The following is a 20,805-nucleotide window of genomic DNA, read 5'->3' as shown; positions in this document are numbered from 1 at the left end:
GATGCCAACTGATATTGGACTATAAATGGAAAAAGAATGTAAAAGAACAAGAAACAACACAATGGAGGAAAGATGGAGGTGATGCGAGAGAAATGGTGCCAGCCATGCTCATATTTGGTGACTCTCTGATAGACAATGGCAACAACAACAATCTGCCTTCCTTTGCTGAGGCTAACTATTAGTCTATTGCCCTTATGGCATTGACTTCAACGGAGGCCCTACTGGTAGCTTCTCCAATGGTTACACCATGGTTGATCAAATAGGTATCCCTCTCATTCCACTCCCTTATTGCATATTTGTTTCTTTTTTTATATATGAGAGTTGGAAGAGTAGATTCAGGAACTTTAACTATACATAAATAGTCATAATCAGAATTCAGAAGTCATTAAATAATCACATAAGTAATTAAAATAGTCATGTAACACTATGTAACTTAAGATTATGTGTCAAATGGGTGCAAGTAATGTACAGTATATATGTATGTTTGGGGATAATACTTAATAAGACTGCCTATTCAAGGATAGCTTCATAAGCAGAAAAGAACTTGGTTGTACAGAATCGAGTGAATGAGGGTTTATTTTTCAGTACCGAGGATTGCAGTAGTATTCTTTTGGTGTGTGAGTTTGCCACAAGAATCAGATTGCACATTTGATGACTGACTGTCGAATGTCGATCTTGACATAATCATTTCAACTAAAGCAGCCAATAGAGAAATTGAATTCATGATTAATTTTTCTTTGACCCTGATTTGACTTTGAACTGTATATGATGATTGAAATGCAGCGGAACTATTGGGACTTCCATTGATTCCTGCCTACTCAGAAGCTTCAGGGGATAAAGTGCTTCACGGAGTAAACTACGCCTCAGCTGCTGCCGGAATTCTTGATGCCACAGGCAGAAACTTCGTGCATAATAACCATCTGTCTATCATTAATTATTATATTCAATCAGCTCCAACAATCTAAATTATGAGGATACATTTCTTATTTGAGCATGAGCAGGATGAGCAAATTGGAAACTTGGAGAACACACTGAATCAAATAACTGCCAATCTTGGAGCTGATGCTATGTCTCTTTGTTGGCATGGCTGTTAGCATTTTTATTTTAATTGTGGTCCAATTTGTTAATATAAAAATTAGTTTGGATAGTGTTGTAATTATTTATTAATTATATTGATAGTTGGTCTGTTCTTTGATGGAAAGAGTATGACTCTTCATCATAAACTTGATTTAATTTGTAATTTCCAATTCTTGAATCATAGAGTAAGATGAAATCAAGGTGTGTTTTTTTTGTTGTTATTGTCATGTGATCAGAATTGGAGACCAACTGCCAATATAATTAATGAATAATTACAACACCACCCAAACTAATTTCTATATAAACAAATTGGACCACAATTAGAATAAAAATTCTAACATTCTCCCACTTGGTCCAACATTTGTTACGTATAGTCTGTAATTACATACTATGTTTAAACAATTAAGACAAATTACACGAATCATAACCGTAGGTTCTCATTAATCGAGTATTACCTTCTACGTATTACAATGTAATAATGTAATATCTCCTAATTGAATAAACTCTTTATATGGTATTTATGTAAGAATAAGCCCAATGCTTATTCTAGGTCCTTCCCTAAATTTTATTTGTCATTCTCAATCATGTATGCGCATATATACTAACCAAATGAAAAACAAACAATAATAAGAATTTCATATTCAAATATGTCATATAATATAACATAAGTCATATAAGTGACGTTACAAAATATAAACCCATACTAGTAACATGATCCTTAAACAATTCTGGTGGCATGTCTTTTATCAAAGGATCAGCTATCATCTGTTAAGTACTAATATGCTCTATCTGTACCTCATTAGACCTAACTCGGTTTTTAATGGCTAAGTATTTAATATCGATGTGCTTACTTCGACTACTATTTCTATTATTTTTAGCCATAAATACAGCAGTTGAATTGTCACAATATATTCTCAATGGCCTAGAGATACAATCCATAATCTTAAGCCCAGAGATGAAATTCTTTAACCAAACACCTTGTGATGTAGCCTCAAAACAAGCAATAAACTCGACTTCTATGGTAGAAGTGGCTACAAGTGATTGTTTTGCACTCTTCCAAGATACTGCTCCATCAGCAAGTATGAAGATGTATCTTGACATTGACTTCCTAGAATCAACACTCCCGCCAAGTCTGAATCTGAGTATCCAACAATTTTCAAATTGTCGATTCGTCTATATGTAAGCATGAAGTCCTTGGTCCCTTGAAGGTACCTTAAGACCTTCTTTGTAACTTTCCAATGGATAATTCCTGGATTACTTTGATATCTTCCTAACATGCTAACAGCAAAAGCAATGTCAGATCTTGTATAGACCTGAGCATACATAAGGTTTCCAACGGCTGAAGCATAAGGAATATTTTGCATCTGTTTCTTTTCAAGTTCATTTTTAGGACATTGATCTAAATAGAATTTGTCACCTTTCACAATAGGTGCAACACTTGGTGAATAATTTTTTATTTTAAACCTCTCGAGAATTTTATTAATATAGCCTTCTTGAGATAAACCTAAAATTCCTTTATGTTTATCTCTATTAATCTTTATTGCAATGACATAAGATACATTACCCATATCTTTCATATCAAAATGTCTAAAGAAAAATTGTTTCACTTCATGTAACAACCCTAAATCATTTGTTGTAAGCAAAATATCATCTACATATAAGATGAAAAATATGATCTTGCTCCCACTAACCTTGTGATATATACATTGATCAGAAATGTTCTCAATGAACCCAAATGAAGAAATCACATTGTGAAATTTCAAATACATTGTCGGGAAGCCTGCTTAAGACTATACATTACTCTCTTAAACTTGAAAACTAACTCCTTACCAGCACTTGAGATAAACCCTTCAGGTTGTCTCATATAGACCTCTTCTTCCAAATCTCCATTAAGAAATGTCAATTTCATATCCATTTGATGTAATTCCATGTCAAAGTGTTCTACCAATGCCATAATAATGCGAAAAGAGTCTTTCTTTGAAATGGGAGAAAAGGTTTTTCTGTAGTCAACTCCTTCTCTTTGAGTAAATCCATTAGCAACAAGTCGAGTCTTGTAGCACTCAATATTGCCTGATGAATCCTTCTTGGTCTTAAAGACCCATTTACAGCCAATGGACTTTTCTCCATCAAGCAATTCTACAAGATCCCAAACTTGGTTATCCGCTATAGAATTTATTTCATCCTTCATAGCATCTAGCCAGAAATTGAAATTACGACTTTCCATTGTTTGTGAAAATGTCGTTAGGTCATTTTCATTACAAACATCATAATCAGACTCAACAAGATACACTACATAGTCACTAGAAATTGCAAGCTTTCTTATTCTTGTTGATCTTCTTAATGTTGCATCATCAACCTCTTGTAAAGATGGTGGCATAACAGGTTCTCCCTCTTCTTAAAGTTGTTGTTGAGCAATATATTCTTGAACAATATTTTTATTATGAAAAATTTGATCATCCACCATATGATCTACTTGAACAGTATCTTCATGATGTGGAGTATTAGTAATAGCTTATTCTACAATGACCCTATCTATATGGGCATTGTATTGAACAATCACTCTTGTACATGGAGAGATTTGACAAACATTATCATTCTCAACAACTTTAAGAGGATGATTTCTCCCACTTTTCACATCATGTTCTAAAAATCTTGCATTTCTAGATTCAACTATTTTACTTGAATGGGAGGGACAATAAAATCTGTAACCCTTAGACTTTTCTGCATATTCGATAAAATAGGCACTTATCGTCCTTGGGTCCAACTTCCTTTCTTGTGGATTATAAACCCGAACTTCAGTAGGACAACCCCAAATGCGTATATGATTCAAACTAGGTTTCTAACCTTTCCATAGCTCAAATGGAATTTTAGAAACTGCCTTTGTTGGAACTCTATTTAATATATACGCGGCTGTCTTAAGGGCTTCACTCCACAAGGATAAAGGAAGATTGGAGTAGCTAAGTATACTCCTCACCATATCCAGCAAAGTCCTATTTCTTCTTTTAACTACATCGTTTTGATCTAGTGTGCCAGGCATAGTGTATTGTGCCACAATACCATGCTCTTGAAGATACTTTGCAAATAGACCAGGTGCTTGTCCACTTCCAGTATATCTCCCGTAGAATTCTCCACCTCTATTTGATCTCACGATCTTAATTTGCTTTCTGCATTGTTTATCTACTTCAGCTTTATAAACTTTAAAAGCATCCAATGCCTCATATTTATTATGAAGCATATAGAGATACATATATCGTGAATAATCATCAATAAATGAGATGAAGTATTTCTGACCACTTAACGACATATCAGGACAACATATGTCAGTGTGAATTGTTTCTAATATGTCATATTGAGTTAAGAAATTAACTAATATAATTGATGATGACAAACATTAGATTATTGAGTAAATTACCCAATTGATTTTGATTATTTTGATTTAGTGATGCAGGCCAAAATCAATTCACCAAAGCAGCCCAAATTGAATGAAATTAAAAACAAGGCTGGCGAGCTACAAAGCAATGAAAGCCCAAAGAAAACTAAAGCAAGGGATCAGACGGGCCAAGCAAATCAAACCCGATCCAAGTTCGATTGCCTCTCTCATTTAAACAATCCCATGTGCTTTCACCAAGAAAAAGCAACGTACACTTTCTCTTTCTTGGTCAGAGAGCAAAGAAGTAAGAGAGAGCTTCTTCCACAAGTTGTTCACAGAAGAAGAAAATAATGAGAAGGTTAGGCAAGAAAGGTTGAGGTCAAATCAGCATAATCCAACCAAATCAAGCTTAAGCAAAGGTTAAAGGTAAACCATTTCCTATTACATGCATACTGCCATCTTCTCTTCTTCCCAACCCTCTGCTAGTCCAAAAATGAGAAACAAGAGAAAGTTGATTTCTGCTCCAATCTGCTGTGAATCCACGGTCACAAGTGAGTCTTGGAGACCAAGTAGCTTCTCAATGGCCAAGATTTGGGTTTACCATTGAGGATATTGTTTTCTGCTTTTCTATGATTTTCGGTCAACAAGAGAAGGTCAGAGCAAAAGTTTCCATTCCAAGGATTAATGGAAAAAAGTGAGATGGTGGGTTGGTGAAGCACACTGCTCACGGGTTGACCTAGGAAGAGCAGCTCAGTAACATGCAAGGAGATAAAAGAAGTTTGGTATTCATTCAGAAGCCAAGGAGAGATAACCCAGTGTATTGATGTTTTGTTCTGTGAAGAAGCTCTCTGAAGACTCTACTTGGACAGTGTTTTCTTTCAAAGAAACATTCCACCAAAAATGAAGAACTGAATCAGAAACATGCAAATATGGTTTATCACAAAGCACAGAGGCTGTTGAAGAAGTCAATCTCTTTCATGTTTTACAGATTGTATTTTATTTTTCAATGTTTATCTTTCTGTAATTTCTTGAGTGAAAAGGCATATTAAGAGAGCTCAAGTAAAAGCCAATGAATGGAAAGAGGCTGAATGATACACTTGAGAGAAAAGCCTAGAGTTATTTTCAGATTTCTTTAGGTATGTTTGTGTCTTGTATCTTGTACCAGTGAGGTACCCCTTTCTTAGTTGGGTGAGCACTAAGAGTGAAGAGTTAGGTATTAGCATAACCAATGTCAAGTTAGGTTAGAACTTGAGTGTGAGAGGATTGTGTCAATCTTGTGGAATCGGTGTATGTAATACTTTAACTATAGTGGAAATTCCACCACGGTTGTGGTAGAGACTGGACGTAGGTCGCATAGCACAAGGCAACCGAACCAGGATACATGATGGTGTTAGCTTTTCTCCTCTCTGCTCTGTTTTGTTTTCTGATATTCATGAGACAAAAATAAATTGTCTCATAAATTTTCGATGCTGAGTTCAAACAGAATAAGAATTGAAAGTTTACTTTAAAGGGTTAAGTTTATCAAATTAAAAAAAAAGACATAGATTCAACCTCCCTTCTCTAAGCCTACTACAACCTTCATGTCAGAACTCCTCTTATCACCTTTTTGAAATTTTTTGGTTTGCTTTTCCTTAATGCAATCTACACAAGTATCAAAATTAGTAAAGTCTAGAGGTTCAAGAATCCCATCACTTACTAATTTCTTCATTCTCTTAATGGAGATGTGTCCCAACCTTCGGTGCTACAACATGGAGGATTTTTCATTCATACCATTACCATGCATAACCATAAGACCAGATGGAACATTATTAGTTAAATAGACTTTAAATAAATCACCAATTAAAGTACCACGTCCAATAATATTATAATTTTTAATAATATCAACAGAATCATCATAAAAATTTATACATAATCCTTGTTTTACAAGCTTAGATAAAGAAATCAAATTTTTAGAAAAATCTGGAATATAAAAGGTTTTTTCTAAATCTAAAATACAACCAGTACTTAATACAAGTCTAAATGTTCCAACAGCTTCAACACGTGAACACATCTGATTGCCCATATAGATGTTCAGTTCACTTCCTATCAGTTTCCTTTTCCTTATGAAACCCTGCATGGTATTTGAAATATGAATTTCAGCACCAGAATCAATCCACCAAGTGTCATGACATATTTCAACAAAATTAGATTCAAAACACACTGAAGGAATAAGATCACAAAGGTTAGTACCTATCTTTTCAAGCCAAACTTTAAATTTTGGGCACTCCTTCTTCATGTGTCCTTTCTTTTTACAAAAGAAACATTGTGCACCTTCTTTTTTCATAGGATGGGATACAATACCCCTTTTTTTTCTTCTTATGAGCTTGCTTTTTACCACCTTCATTTGTCACTAATAGTGCACTTTTACCAAATTTTTGAATTAGCCTTCCTTCCTCTTGCACACACATCATCAGTAATTCGTTAATAGACCATTTTTCCTTATGTGTATTATAATAAATCTTAAATAGTCCATACTGGGCAGGAAGAGAATTTAGAATAAGATGCACCAGAAATGAGTCAGAGATCTCAACCTCTAAAGCTTTCAGTTGTGCTGTAATATCTCTCAACTTCATGATGTGTTCACACACACCTCTTACGCCGGTAAGCCTTATAAATGACAATTGTGCCATTAGGTTGCTTGCAAGTGCCTTACTAGAAGACTTAAACTGTTCATCAATAGCCTTCATATAATTCTTGACATTCCTACAATTGGGAATTGAACCTCGGATACTAGTTGAAATACGAGACTTAATGAACATCATACTTAAACGGTTGGATTTCTCCCACCGTTCATATAATGCTACCTCGGCTTGAGAACTAGCATCAGTAGGTGTCGGAGGCTCTTCCCTACAAAGAGCACAGTCAAGGTCTGCACACTCTAAGTGAAAGAGAATCTTATATTTTCATTCTTTATAGTTGTCACCACTTAACAAATGAACTTCAGATATAGTTTTAAATATCATTACTGCTGCAAATAATAAATCATGCTAACATTACTCAACTTTAAAGAGGTACATCAAAATCCATAATATATGATAATACATGCCAATGCAAGTCATGTCAAAATTCATATGAATCATATAGTATTATTAAAATCTACCTGTGGGCAAAGATTTTAACACACACATAATATTCACTATATTAGCTAAAGTATTGAAACTAGAAAATAAAATACTACTTCTTAATATAGGGCTGCACACGGATCGGATCTGATCGGATATAGCCTAAAATTCTATCCGATACGTACTGCACTCATTGGATAGGATCGGATTGGATACGATATCTGCATTTTTTCCGGCCAACGGATCGGATCGGATCGGATATCGGGTATATCCGCATAGTTAAAAAAACTATTTTAAGATTTTATTTGATTATTTTTACAAAAAAAATATCCATAAAATTCATTTTTTACCTGTTTAAACTTATTTACTCCTAAAATATTATCAATAAAAGTTCTCTTGAATAACAAAAAAAAATAATAACACAAGATTTAAGTTTAATTATTCTAAGTTGAAGTACAACATAGAAAATTAAAAACAAGATATCATAAAATTCATAAAAAAATACACTAAAATTCATATCACATTAGGATTTACTTTCTTAAAATATGCTATTTATACGAGACGTGCGGATTTGTGGATCGGATCCGCAGATATCACTGCTAAATCCGCAATCCGATCCTACCATAGTGCAGATCGGATAATATCCGCAAAATTTGGATCGGATGCGGATAATTACCGCGGATATGCGAATATTATCCGATCCATGTGCAGCCCTATCTTAATACCTGCAGGCTAATTAAGAAGTAAGAAATATTTTTTATTTCAATCTAATTATACGTGAATAACATAATAAATTTTTGTGGGTAAGTTTATTATATAATTCATAACATACAAATATATCATATTAATATTTATGTGATTTATTTAAATATAATTATTATCAAGGATGCTGTGGTTATTCCTCAATAAATCATATATTAATCACAATATGATATGTAGCGGAAGAATTTATATTGTATACAAATATAATCATTAAATATATATAAATTCAATAACATAGTTAATGTTAAAAGTGATGATGATCTAGTAGACAACTATTTTGCCAATATTTAAAAGATCCAAGTTCAAACCTCACTCAAAGTAAAATTTGAATTTTTTTAACAAATTTAAATTTTGAAAGATCCAAGTTTAAACCTCACTCCAACTAAAATTTAAATTTTTATAACAAATTTAAATTTTGAAACCAATTTAATGTTATATAACAAACAAAATGTATCCATTGAAATAAGTTTTTTTTGTCTTACTGGTTTTATGAAACATGGGCAGCAATGACTACTTAAACAACTACCTTATGCCTAACTACCCAACCAGAAATCAGTACAATGCTCAGGAGTACGCTCATCTCTTGGCCCAAACATATAACACGCAGCTCACTGTACGTAACAAGTTCGTAATTCTTTACTTTTTAAAATTTTCATTTTTTATTTACTGATGTATTCAGAGGTTGCTGCGGCATAGGAAGGAACAGAGGCCAAACCACATGTCTTCCATTCCAGACGCCATTCCCCAACAGAAGCAGTGAACGCTCTCATGGGGATGATAGCTTTTAATGGGAACTATGAATTCAATCCAGTAGTTGACCGTTGAGACAATCGTTGTGGTGTACTGCTATTTACTCAATTCAATCACAACCAACTCTCTTGTATGAATTTAGTAGTACTAGTCTAATCGAACAAATCAGCTGCTATAAATCAACTAAGGAAATTTATTATTATATTATCATCATCCACGTAATTAAGGAACAAGAACAACATCAGCAAATTGCAGTGACACATAAACAACGTCAAACATACGTAAAAAGTAGAACGGCTCTCTCTTAGAGCGCTGCCAATTGTTGAATGTTAATGGGATAAGTGTATGATTGTGAGGTGTAGGTTGCCTTGGCTAGTAAGATGTTGGCGAGTTCAGTTGGGTGGAATGCATCCCAGAACAAGTACTTGTGTCGATCTTGGCATGGCTGTTGAAGAGGAAGGCAAGTAATCTGCCCATTGTTCTTTCCAACCCCACAGCACCCCTTGTCCACCACATCAAATCCTGTATGTGCTTTTCGGTGATTATTACAATGTACAAGATATGTGTCGAATTAAATATATAAAACAACTTTAGTTTTACCAAGGGACGTTCCATTTGAAGATAGATCTTGGCTGCTTTGATAAAAATCCAGATATACAAACTTTGCTCCAGGAAGCTGCCCTCCATTAATATTCTGAACCATTCTCTTAAGACCTGAGTTGAACAATTGTATGGCACTGTTGATTTTTTCGTTGCATCTGCTGTTATTCCCATGGAAACGGGCCAATTGATATGGTATGCACCCGATTTGGCCAACTGCTGTAACAATCACTTTCCTTGCACCTAGCGAATACAATTGCTGCAAAACAATAGAATGAAACGTGACATATCATATCATACCTAGTTGTAACAATCACTTTTTTATTCTTTTTGTCTTAAATATTGTGTTTGTAGACTCTTTTCTTTTGAGAGAGTGTTCCATTCAATTTGAATATCGAGCAGAAGCAAAAGTCTTACAGCTAGTTGGCGACCGTACTGTTGAAGAAGGATCGTTGCAAATGCTCTGGCAGTGTAATCAGAGCTGGTGGAATAAAAATCTGGCATGAAATAGTTATTGAGGTAATCGTTGCTTCCCATCCCTGAAAAGAACAAACACTTGCCAAGGTAGCTGTTAAGCGCATCGTTGTCTCCTCTAAAGTACCTTCTCAACTGCTGCACTGTTTCTCCAAAGTTAGAGACTTGCTCATTCATTGATGTATGAGCCCCCTGCTCATTTAGAAATTAGAATTGTTATGAAAATTAAAAATGAGTGGTTGTCGTTGGTTTTGAGAAATGCATGAATTGTATTCCAGAACCATACAAGGATTTCTCATATGTATCATGTATGTATATACTTAATTACCAGATTACTTCCAGTTTCCTCCCGGATGCCTGCTGCTCCAGATGCATAATTGGCTCCTCTTAAAAGGTCCAAGCCCCGTGCTCTTGAATATGGTGGAATATATGTTGGAAAACCCAGAAGTTGAGCTGCAATTACCAAATTACCAATATTGCATTTAGATTTGGTTAACACATGAACGCTTACACGTATTTATTGTTAGCTAGTAGCTACAGCCTACAAAAATGAATTCTAAGTGTTTATGTAATGAGACAAGTATAGAATATTTCCTTTTAGGCTATGCGACGTTGAAAATTGAAAGTAATATAGCTTGAAATATGTCCATTCGTAATTCATCACATGCTAATTCTTCTCTATATATCTCTAGCGATTGTTCACTCTGTTATGATTTAGCCGATTACTAGTATATTAAGTAACAGAGTTTTATGAATTCAATATTATATTGAAGTTATTTATTTATTCGGTGCGAGACTCATGACGTGCCTTTAAAAAACGAGAACATTAAATTGTTATAAATAAAAGTAAAACAAATAGTAGAAAATAACGATTGCCTTCTACTATTTGAATACTTTGTCATCTTTTCTTGAATCTTTTACTCCTGCTCATATTATCCATTATCAATAATAATAATATTTAAATGACAATAAAAAATTAATCTGAATAATTTAAAGTTATTTTATTTAATATTTATTAATCAATACTAGAATAATTATGTAATTTTAGAGATAATAAATATGTCATTACAAATATTATGTATATAAAATTATAAATACTATGTTATATAAGATAACTTTAGAAAGTATATCCTTATCATTACCGACCTATTACTATCCAGATATAACACATACACTAGTTAATAAGCATGATGCAAGATTTATAAAATAGAATGGAAAATTAAATGAATTTACCTAAAGCATCGACATAAGTTCGACCATTGGTAAAGCGGCCAGTAGGACCCTGTGGGAAGTCAATGCCATAAGGCCTGTAATTGGCTCTGGCAAGGGTTAGCATCCCATTGTTGTTTCCGTTGTCAACCAATGAGTCACCAAAGATGAAGAAGCCTGGCACTTGGAGTCCTTGTTGTGGCGACCGCGGCTGACACAAGCATATATCACTCAAACTTAGTAACCACATGCATGCGCATGTCAAAATAGTGTCCCTAAAATGCTTCATCTTAATGGACTGACTAATAATTTTGAATCGACATGGCGGTATAAGGACATTATATACACTTTTATAGAGAGAGTTACATTGTTGTGTATATATTAAATATTTATGGCCTTCATGTGACAAGCATAGGCCTTCATGATAATTGGTTCGGCAAGCGTGAAAAAGTACCTTTTCCTTTTGGGAGGATATGTATCATGTATGTATTTATGGCTTATTCAACCACAACCGCACTTGCATTATACTATCGATCGGTGACTTTGAGGTAAAATCCCGTGACCAAAATTTATACTTGGATAAATACGGTCTTTCCTAAACCCAAATTAAATATAGCTACATTAGTGGAGGAGGGTATTTTCAATTTTTAATTGCTTGCACGATGGATTCTTCCTTTTCAAGTGTGGAAGGACTTTAATTTAGAGTATTTATTTTTTCCGGCTTCTCCCCGGCCACTGCTAATCCAATAATCCTTCGTACAAAAGCCAGAGTTAATCTCCATGTTTTACCCACCAGCTCCCTAGCTAATAGTGTTGGGGTTCTTCAGAAAACTTCTTTGTTATAATCAGTTAATCACTACCCAAAAGAAGCAGCTTCCGTGTATAGCTCTCTCCACAAAGCAACTGATTCCTTTAAGTTCTAACTCAGCGCCAAGCCAATTAATAAATCATAGAAAAGAAGGTTTTGAATCCTACGGAAATATTACAAATTCACAATTCTGTGTACGGAAAAAATTTGATAGATCTTGGTGTTAGTAAAGTATTGGTAAAGAAATGGTTGATTCCAAGAATTTTTAGTTTTAAAACTTGTTAATGAAATGTAATCATATATTCAACTTAAACGAAAGAGTAGTTTGGAAAATTGTTAAGAGAGAATTTTAGTTTGATCATCTAAATTATAAATTAATTATTTAAGATTTTTATTTTAGAAATATAAATGAAAGCGTTTGTTAGAAAAATAAAAGTATAATGACGGAGCCTTGAGATTATAAGAGAAGGAATATTTAACTAAGAGTAATACTATATTATTAAGAAATTTTATTATTTTTTGTCAATATTTAATTAACATTCTAAATTATAAGTATTAAATTCTAAATTTTAAAATCTAAACACTAATTTTAATGGTATAAACCAAGTTGGGTTGGTCTAGTAGTTAGCTCACTAGTCCGCTTAAGCAAGTGTCGGGGGTTCGAATCCCGCCTTGTGCATGCAGCAATCCATTGGCCAGCGACAAACTCTTAAATGGAGTTCAGTACCGTGACGGATTAGTCCTTGGCCTGTCGGGTTGAGAAATACCGTGGGAAACCAAACAAAAAAAATTTCTAATGGTATAAAAACAAAGTATTTAGCTAAAAATATTAACTAATACCGATAAAAAGTGTTAAACCTCTAATATTTCTCTATAACTAAAATTGTGAAGTAACATGTAATAATCATATTTTCGATTTACATTTTAACATCAAATTCGTTGCTAAATAGAAATAACAAAAAAAATAGTCTCTAAAAAAACTAAATTAAATAAAACACATTTTCTCTTAGGAGAATGAAAATTGGAAGGGCAATCAGATTAGTTATCATTCCGATTGAAATGTGAAAAATTTTAGGAGAAAAGGATGTCGGTTTGTTAACCAAGTATTTTAATAATATTTTAGTGTTTAAGAGGATGTTGGATAAATAGAGAAAAAGTACATTAGTCTCTATATACAAAAATAAGGGAGGCATATAAAATTTTAAAAACTACAGAATCGGATCAAACTCATAAGTCACATTATGATATTATGGGAAAAAGTAATAGAATGAAAATTGAAATATGAGATACAAATCTCAGAAAATCAGTTTGGTCTTATGTCAGATAGATATAATCGTTAAGAAGAATAACGGGCAGATATCAAAATAACAAAAAGGATCTACACATAATATTTATTAATTTGAAAAAAAAGCATATAATAAGGCATTAAGAGAGATTCTATTAAAAATTTTGGAGAAAAAGAGGATAAAGAATGAATATATCCATGCAATTAAGAAAATGTACAATGAGGCTAAAACTTATGTAAAGACTTAAAGTGACGTGTGACAGAAAAGTTTTTTATTGGTGTAGAATTGCATTAAGTATCATTTCTAAGCCCTTATCTTTTAACATTAGTTTTGGAGGTGTTTACAGAGCATATCAGGGAACTAATACCATATTACGTGCTTTTTGTCAATGACATCGATTTTACGAGAGAAACAAAGGAACATTTAAATTAGAAGTTAAAATTGTAGAGAGGAGGACTAAAGGGGTACAATTTGAGTATAAGTTGCGGTAAGACGGTATATATGGAATGTAAGTTTGATAGGCGAAGAAAAAATACTAATACAAAAGTAAAAAATTGGAGAAACCATTCAACTACAGGTAAAGCATTTCAAGTATCTTAGGTTTATGATGTAGGATAATGAAAAAATTGAGGAGGATGTAAAATATCGGATACAAACGGGTTGGTCAAAGTGGTAAAGTGCGCCTGGTTTTATATGCGACAAAAAAGTACCTTTAAGACTTTAAGAAAAAAATTTTCACATTGCCACGGCTATGTTGTATGGAACAAAGTGTTGGAAAGCAAAAGAATAAGAATGAACATAAGTTAAGTGTGGTAGAGATTAAGATGTTGTAATGGATGAATAGCCACAAACGTATGGATAAAATAAGAAATGAAGATATAAGAGAAAAGTTGGAACGATATCTATTACAGAAAAAGCGTAAAATCTCGTCCCAGATGGTTTAGATACGTAAAAAGAAGATCACTAAAATACTCGAATAAGAGGATGAGTAAGATACAAGTTAGAGAAAGACTTAAAAAAACCATGCATGAAGTGATGAAAAAAATCTACATATCAATAGTTTGATTACAAACATAACAAAATACAATAGTGTCTTTTAATTTATGTAGCTAAACCTACTTAGTAAAATAAGACTTTGTTATTGTTATTATTCTATTATGTCAACTTATTTAATAGTTCTTTACGATGACAAATAACGTTCTAAATATGCTTTTCATAAACTCAAAACTAACCAAACGGAATAGGAATTAAGAACTACGAAACCAATTTTATTAATTTCTCAAGTTAAAACTAGAATCTTCAATTTCAAATGCTATAGCATGAATTCAAACTATCAGACCACATTTCAAATGCTGGCATATACGGGAGCTTCAATCATTGGTTGTTGCAATTCTCTCCCGTGTGACGCACGGGCTTGAACACTAATAAAACATCAAAAGGTTACTTGTTCTTGTCACAAAAAAAAATTAGAATAAATGTTTGATCGAAAATTGACCCCACACTTCTAGCGGCCGAGAACAGAGACTTTGCACCCACCTCGCTAACTCTCTTTAGAAGTACCACACTTGTTAATTGTTATGAGTGTGTTTTAAGTCTATTTGTCTCTCTCATCTTTCGCTTCTTCCTTATCAATACTACTCTCCGTGTCTCCCATCATCCCCTCCATACTTGCCTGAATCCAAATACAATGAAGAAGATGAAGATCAATATAATGCTGAGGAAGTGCAAGAGCTTGTCAAATTGGCAGCTAGGAAGATCTTCATCATATAGCAGTTTGAGGTCCAAATCTGTGAAGGAGAATTTGTGGGCTGGAAATGAGATGCAGGAACATGAAAATTTTGAAACTATATTTGTTGGCAGCACAAGGAAACGGTACGTAATCAGCTCCAAATATCTGAATCATCCTCTTATGAATGCTCTAATCAATAAGTCAAAGCGAAACGGCGGTGATGATTATGAAAATGTTTTGGTGGTTAACTGTGAGGTAGTTCTCTTTGATCATCTCTTGTGGATGCTAGAAAAGGCAGATCCAATGCTCACTGCTGACTCTCTGGAAGAATTGGCTGACCTCTATGTCATTTAATTAATTAAGAGTTCTCTTTATGAAATTGGAGGGGAAATATTGTCAATCCAATTTTTATAATACCACTCCCATTATATGCTTTATTTCTATTACATCTTTATCTTAAATTATCCGCTCCTTAATAATAATAATAGAATGTAAGTATGTAACAAATTTAATTAGGTGGTGTATGTGCGGGCTACGCCAAACAATCCTAGGGACCCTAGCTTATTTAACAAAACAAAGCTCTCTTTTAAAGCAAAAATGGAAGAAATAACAATCGTACGTTTATACTCGTCATAGACACCACCATTAGGGGTGTTTGCGGTGCAGTTTGGTTTGGTTTCAAGAGAAAAAGTCATCAAATTCGAATACTTAATTTATGTGCGATGCGGTTTGGATTGGATGAACTTTTTTTAAAAATCCGATCCGATCCGATCCGATTACAAGCGGTTTGGATCGGTTTGGACTTGCGATTTTTTAAATAAAAAAATTAAATACATATAACAAATCTTAACATCAAATTTTTAAATAATCAACAATGACATAACAACTCTTAACATATCTTAAAAAGCCAACGATAACATAACATAGAAATAAAATTATAGGTTAGTTAAAATAAATAAATAAATAATATTTTAAACATAAAATATTTATTAAATAATAATAATACATGAATAATAGAAAAATGTATAACAAATTGAACATGTTATAAATATAATTGTAAATATAATAATAAAATAATAATATTATAGCTTTGTGCGGTTTGGATTGGATTGAATCGATTATGAAAAGTAGATCCGAAATCCGATCCAATCCAGCGGTTTACAAAAAATAGAATCCAATCAAATCCGAATTAGTGCGATTTTAATCGGTTTTCGATTTGAATTGGATTGGATGAACGGTTTAATTTGGATCGGTTTGAATTTGAACACCCCTAACCACCATACATAGTTTGCTGCTACAGAACATGATTATTTGGGTGCGCTTCACTTGACAACTCTACAGGGAACACGGGAAAGCGGCTGTTAGATAAGCGATATGTGTGTAACACGGGTATAGAATCCAAAGAATAGAAAAGAAAAGGGAGCAAATGTAGATTGTCATCTCTATCATTTCTCTATTACCCATCTCGAATATGAGTGTTTCAATCGAATGATGTCACTATTATTTTTCCGAAGTGATTTAATGATCAAAAGTTATTGCAAGCCAAAGCACCCTAGGCCCAAATTCTTAATGTAAGTAGTGTTAGGCCTACTTTTAAGCAAACCAAACTAAAGCGGATAACAAATTTCAAAAAGATACAAAAGGTTTACGGACAAAAGGTTTACGGATCAATATAGAGGTTAGTTAGTGTATTAACAAATTCTCCCATCATAACACTTTCTTACTACTCCAACCTATGTAAAAACAATTCATCATCACTTTATGGAATACATGTCCACGACTCGGCTTAAAAGTTTAAAATATAAAAGAAAATCCATGCTAAGAAGAAATCTTTTAAAATACAATCCAAGCGACGCTAATGCAACTAGCCTTCATAATCTCCCTGGGCAAATTTGTTCTCAGGGTAAAAGACAGCTACAACTTGATTTCCGCCAAATTTCCGTCCATTCAATCCAGCACGGGCTTTTGTAGCACCATCAACATCAACATACTCCAAAAACACCTGCAAGTAATATTAAGTTACATAGCCACAATATATAGGAAATAAAACAGCACTATCAAAGCATCTTCATATTCGGAAAGCAAACCAGCAAGATACAAAAATGAAACTGGAAAAAGAATGGGAAGATTGAATTTCCAGACAAATAGCTGAAAGGGACCAACCTTTCCAACGCCAGGGGTAGCTTCACCGTTTGGTTGTGGGCGAGGGATCACCACATTCACCAAAGTACCTACAGATTGTAAAAACAAAATAAAATCCGAGTGTACAAATTAGTTTCCAAAGCATGTAACAACAAAATATGCATCAACGGAAATAGAAGGTTATGGAAAGGCTTCAGTCTGTAAAACTAGGCCTGATTCTTTTTTCGGAGAATGCGGAACAAATGGCTGTAAAACAAATAAATAAGACAACAAAAATCAATACATAGTAGCATAGTCTGCAGTACAAAAAGGTAAACTAAATCCCGAATTACCAAATTTGGAGCACTCCTGCCTCATGTCATCAAGAATCTCTTCGTAGTCCTCATCATCCTTGAGCTCATCAGAAGAAACTGCATGGGTTAAACACACCACCTTTGTTGCCACTAAAGCTGGTTGTAACATAAGTTTCTACACCAACCAACCACATGGAAATTACATATCTCAAGATATGCAGAGAGACTAGGTAACAAGTATATTGCTATAAAAAACAAATATGTTATACCTGAAGAGCGATTTGCTGTTGTGCATGCATTAAAATGCTCTCTTGCTCAGGTTTAGGTTGCTGTGGGTTAGCACCTTGGTTAGCTCGTCTAACAGTAAGAGTCTTATCTCCCATTTTTATTCCATTGAGAGCAGCACAGGCAATATCTGTAACTGCAAGATCTTGGTAAACACAAAATGCATAACCCTTTGAGTTTCCTGTTTCTCTGTCTTTCACTAGATCAAAGCCCCTAAGAGGACCAAAAGTCTCTAAAAGCTCTCTTATCTGTGTTTCTGTAAAGTAATATGGAAGACCACCCACAAAAATTCGATCAGGGCCATCGAGTCCTCCAGCTGACCCGGGCGTTAGGCCAACAGCACCGAGATTCAAATTGGGATTAGGTTGGCTTGGACCTAGGGTAGCAGCTAAAGAAGGATTATAATCTGTAGGTCTCCTGACCTTAACTGGTGCCCCCTGAAGTACAAAAGCAAAATTCACTAAAATAACAACCTATTGATACCAACAAATTCAAACCAACTCAATGGAATGCGAGCTAAGTTGTAGTTGGGAAAAAGAATACCTCAAAAATAATCCCATCCAAAGCCATAGCATTGCTAGCTTCCTCAACAGACCTCATCTCCACAAAGGCAAACTTCTTGTCATGGTTAATGTAAACATTGACCACTGCATCACCTGACCACAATAAGATTGAATGAATTAGGTAACTTAAAATGTCTGCAAACTGGCTCAATCCAATGAAGATTTTACCGCACCTGGTCCGGCAGTGTTTCCTCCAATCTTAGCCATAACCTGACTGAAGAAAGTAGCAACTGACTGCAGCAAAGAAGGAAAAAGATAATAGAAGAGAGATTAAAAGCGGCCACAAACAAAATCAACAGAACAAATATATGGTCCATTTGCCACTTTATATAGTATCAGTAAGAGTGAAACAAATTAGAACTTCCTTCTCAACACAAAACACAAGAATCAGAATAAGATAATGTAGTACCTGTTCATTCGCCGTAGGAGGTAGGCCCCCAACATACACCCGTCTAGCATGACGTGTAGCCTGTATATTTGGCAAATTAAATAAGAGACAAAATTTGATGCTACTAGAAGAATAGAAAGAAACCGTGATCATAGGAAAAAGGTTTATATTTACCTGTTGTGTCATAGCCTGAACTGGCATGACGGGAAGAGCACTAAATGGCTGCATCTTGAAATGACAGAAACAAAAAGGTGAAATTAGTGAAAATATTGTACCAGAAAACTAGAGGCGGGAATAAGGAAAGGAAGATACCTGACTAGTAGCCAACGGAAACATATTTGGAAACATCCCAGGAATAGCAGGATTTGCTCCAGTAATCTGGCCTGCAGACAAGGTACATTACATCTCAGGAAAAAAAAGTCATTATTTCAATCTTTTCCCATCCTATTAAGTATCAAAAGACTCCTGCTGCTCCAGTTTGCATGAGCTTAAGGATAATTTAACTTCTTTGCATGTATTATATATGAATATGAATAGGATTAAAAGAACATTATAAACAAGTTTTAGAGATAATATTTGTAAGTCACCAAAGTAGTCAATAGTTTCCAGTTGAAGATGAACAAGACCCACCAAAACCGGTGCATTGATTCCTCCGTGGACATAAAAGCTACAGTGTCGGCTCACGCCCATTGTCAGCACAGTGGGGCTAGTAGCCCAACATTGCCTTCTTAGAACACAAGACAAGACATAGAAACAAAACAAACAACACCAAACACAAGACAAAAAAACCAAAGCATCTTTTAGTTCCAGAAGTATATCACCAAGTAAAAAGAAAGACAAAATTACACACCATGGGAAACCACTCTTCAAAGAGCTATATACCAGAATAATAACTGAACATAGCTTACCAAGTTAACACCATGCAATGTGATATGAATTTTCCATACTAGGACAACCAAAGAAAAAACAGTTCAGACTATTAAAAGTTTATAATATATACATATAGGAGCAAATGTACCTGCAACAGCAGAAGCACCAGCTAACATTGCAGAGGCAGGAGGAGCCATATCAAAACCACTAGTCCTTTTGCTGCAAGTAAATATAGTTAATTTCCAATCATAAATAGTACCTGTAAACAGTTTTAATTTGAGAAAATAAACTAAAAATATGAGCTCATGATTTTATCCTTGTATCGTATAGGTGCTTTCATTTCCCATTACACTTTTGAGGCACACATAGACTTGTTTAGTTGAGTTTCAGACATTGTTATTATATCTTAAAATAAGCTTTCTCAATGACCATATTCAAGGTAGGTAGAAGCTTTACTAGGATTGGAAGGCATAAAACGATAAGCTTGATATAATATAATCCTTCCCTGACATCAAGAATAGAAATTCATACAACATTACATTGCTTTCAACTGTGCACCCATCAACTGTTGTCAAATGCATCGAGAATTATTTTACAATATACCTCTTTGAGCGCGAACGCGACCGTGACCTTGATCTATGCTCAGATCTACCCCTCGAATGAGATCCAGAACGTGAACGAGACCTGCGCCTGTGCCTATCCTCTCTATCATAATCCCTTCGTCTGTACCATCAAAAGATATAGAAACAAATTGGAAAAGAAAATGAACAAAAGACAATAAAATTAATGTGAAAATATAGGCATAAGCAAGTATCTTGGGAAATCAACAATAAATTCTTAGAAGATCTGCTAACCCGTGCTGACAAAGATACACAAGCTCATACTCAGATATAAGGAATAAACCTGAGATGAATTATTTACCTATCATAGTCCCGGCTTCTGTAATAATCATCATCATCTCTATCTCTTCCCCTTTCCCTTCTCTCACTGCGATCCCTATGGCGGTCTCTGTGATGGTGGTCCCGGTCCCGATCCCTTTCCTTCTCTCCATCCCGATCTCTTTCTCTATCTTTGCTTCTCTCCCTATCTCTGTCCCTT

The 20,805-nt window shown here is 34.3% G+C and overlaps 3 protein-coding genes across 3 annotated transcripts in view; 1 reads left to right on the top strand and 2 right to left on the bottom strand.

The window, feature by feature from the left end:
• Nucleotides 1-9,230: 9,230 nt before the first annotated feature.
• LOC107491472 (GDSL esterase/lipase At1g33811) lies at nt 9,231-11,647 on the bottom strand. The gene is made up of 5 exons (XM_016112309.3): nt 11,368-11,647; nt 10,463-10,587; nt 10,078-10,326; nt 9,661-9,919; nt 9,231-9,582 (listed from the first exon to the last, which is right to left on the bottom strand). The coding sequence occupies exons 1-5, from the start codon at nt 11,630-11,632 to the stop codon at nt 9,365-9,367; spliced, it is 1,116 nt and encodes a 371-aa protein (XP_015967795.1). The 5' UTR covers nt 11,633-11,647; the 3' UTR covers nt 9,231-9,364.
• A 3,388-nt stretch (nt 11,648-15,035) lies between these two features.
• On the top strand, nt 15,036-15,607 carry LOC107491473 (auxin-responsive protein SAUR78). Its single transcript, XM_016112310.3, has one exon. It carries the CDS (start codon nt 15,125-15,127, stop codon nt 15,518-15,520), a length of 396 nt encoding a protein of 131 aa, XP_015967796.1. The 5' UTR covers nt 15,036-15,124; the 3' UTR covers nt 15,521-15,607.
• Nucleotides 15,608-16,810: 1,203 nt separating this feature from the next.
• LOC107491499 (splicing factor U2af large subunit A) overlaps nt 16,811-20,805 on the bottom strand; it is a gene marked incomplete in the record, with an annotated part of 5,080 nt that continues 1,085 nt past the window's right edge. The window contains 12 exon segments of the mRNA XM_016112338.3: nt 16,811-17,168; nt 17,330-17,397; nt 17,641-17,776; nt 17,871-18,323; nt 18,430-18,542; nt 18,623-18,683; nt 18,859-18,918; nt 19,012-19,065; nt 19,150-19,220; nt 19,856-19,926; nt 20,311-20,430; nt 20,629-20,805. Of these exon segments, the coding sequence (XP_015967824.1) occupies nt 17,031-17,168; nt 17,330-17,397; nt 17,641-17,776; nt 17,871-18,323; nt 18,430-18,542; nt 18,623-18,683; nt 18,859-18,918; nt 19,012-19,065; nt 19,150-19,220; nt 19,856-19,926; nt 20,311-20,430; nt 20,629-20,805 (1,522 nt within the window).

Source organism: Arachis duranensis, chromosome 5 (assembly GCF_000817695.3).
Source record: "Arachis duranensis cultivar V14167 chromosome 5, aradu.V14167.gnm2.J7QH, whole genome shotgun sequence".
NCBI classification, from domain to species: Eukaryota; Viridiplantae; Streptophyta; class Magnoliopsida; order Fabales; family Fabaceae; genus Arachis; species Arachis duranensis.
This window is presented reverse-complemented; position numbering and strand designations above follow the sequence as displayed.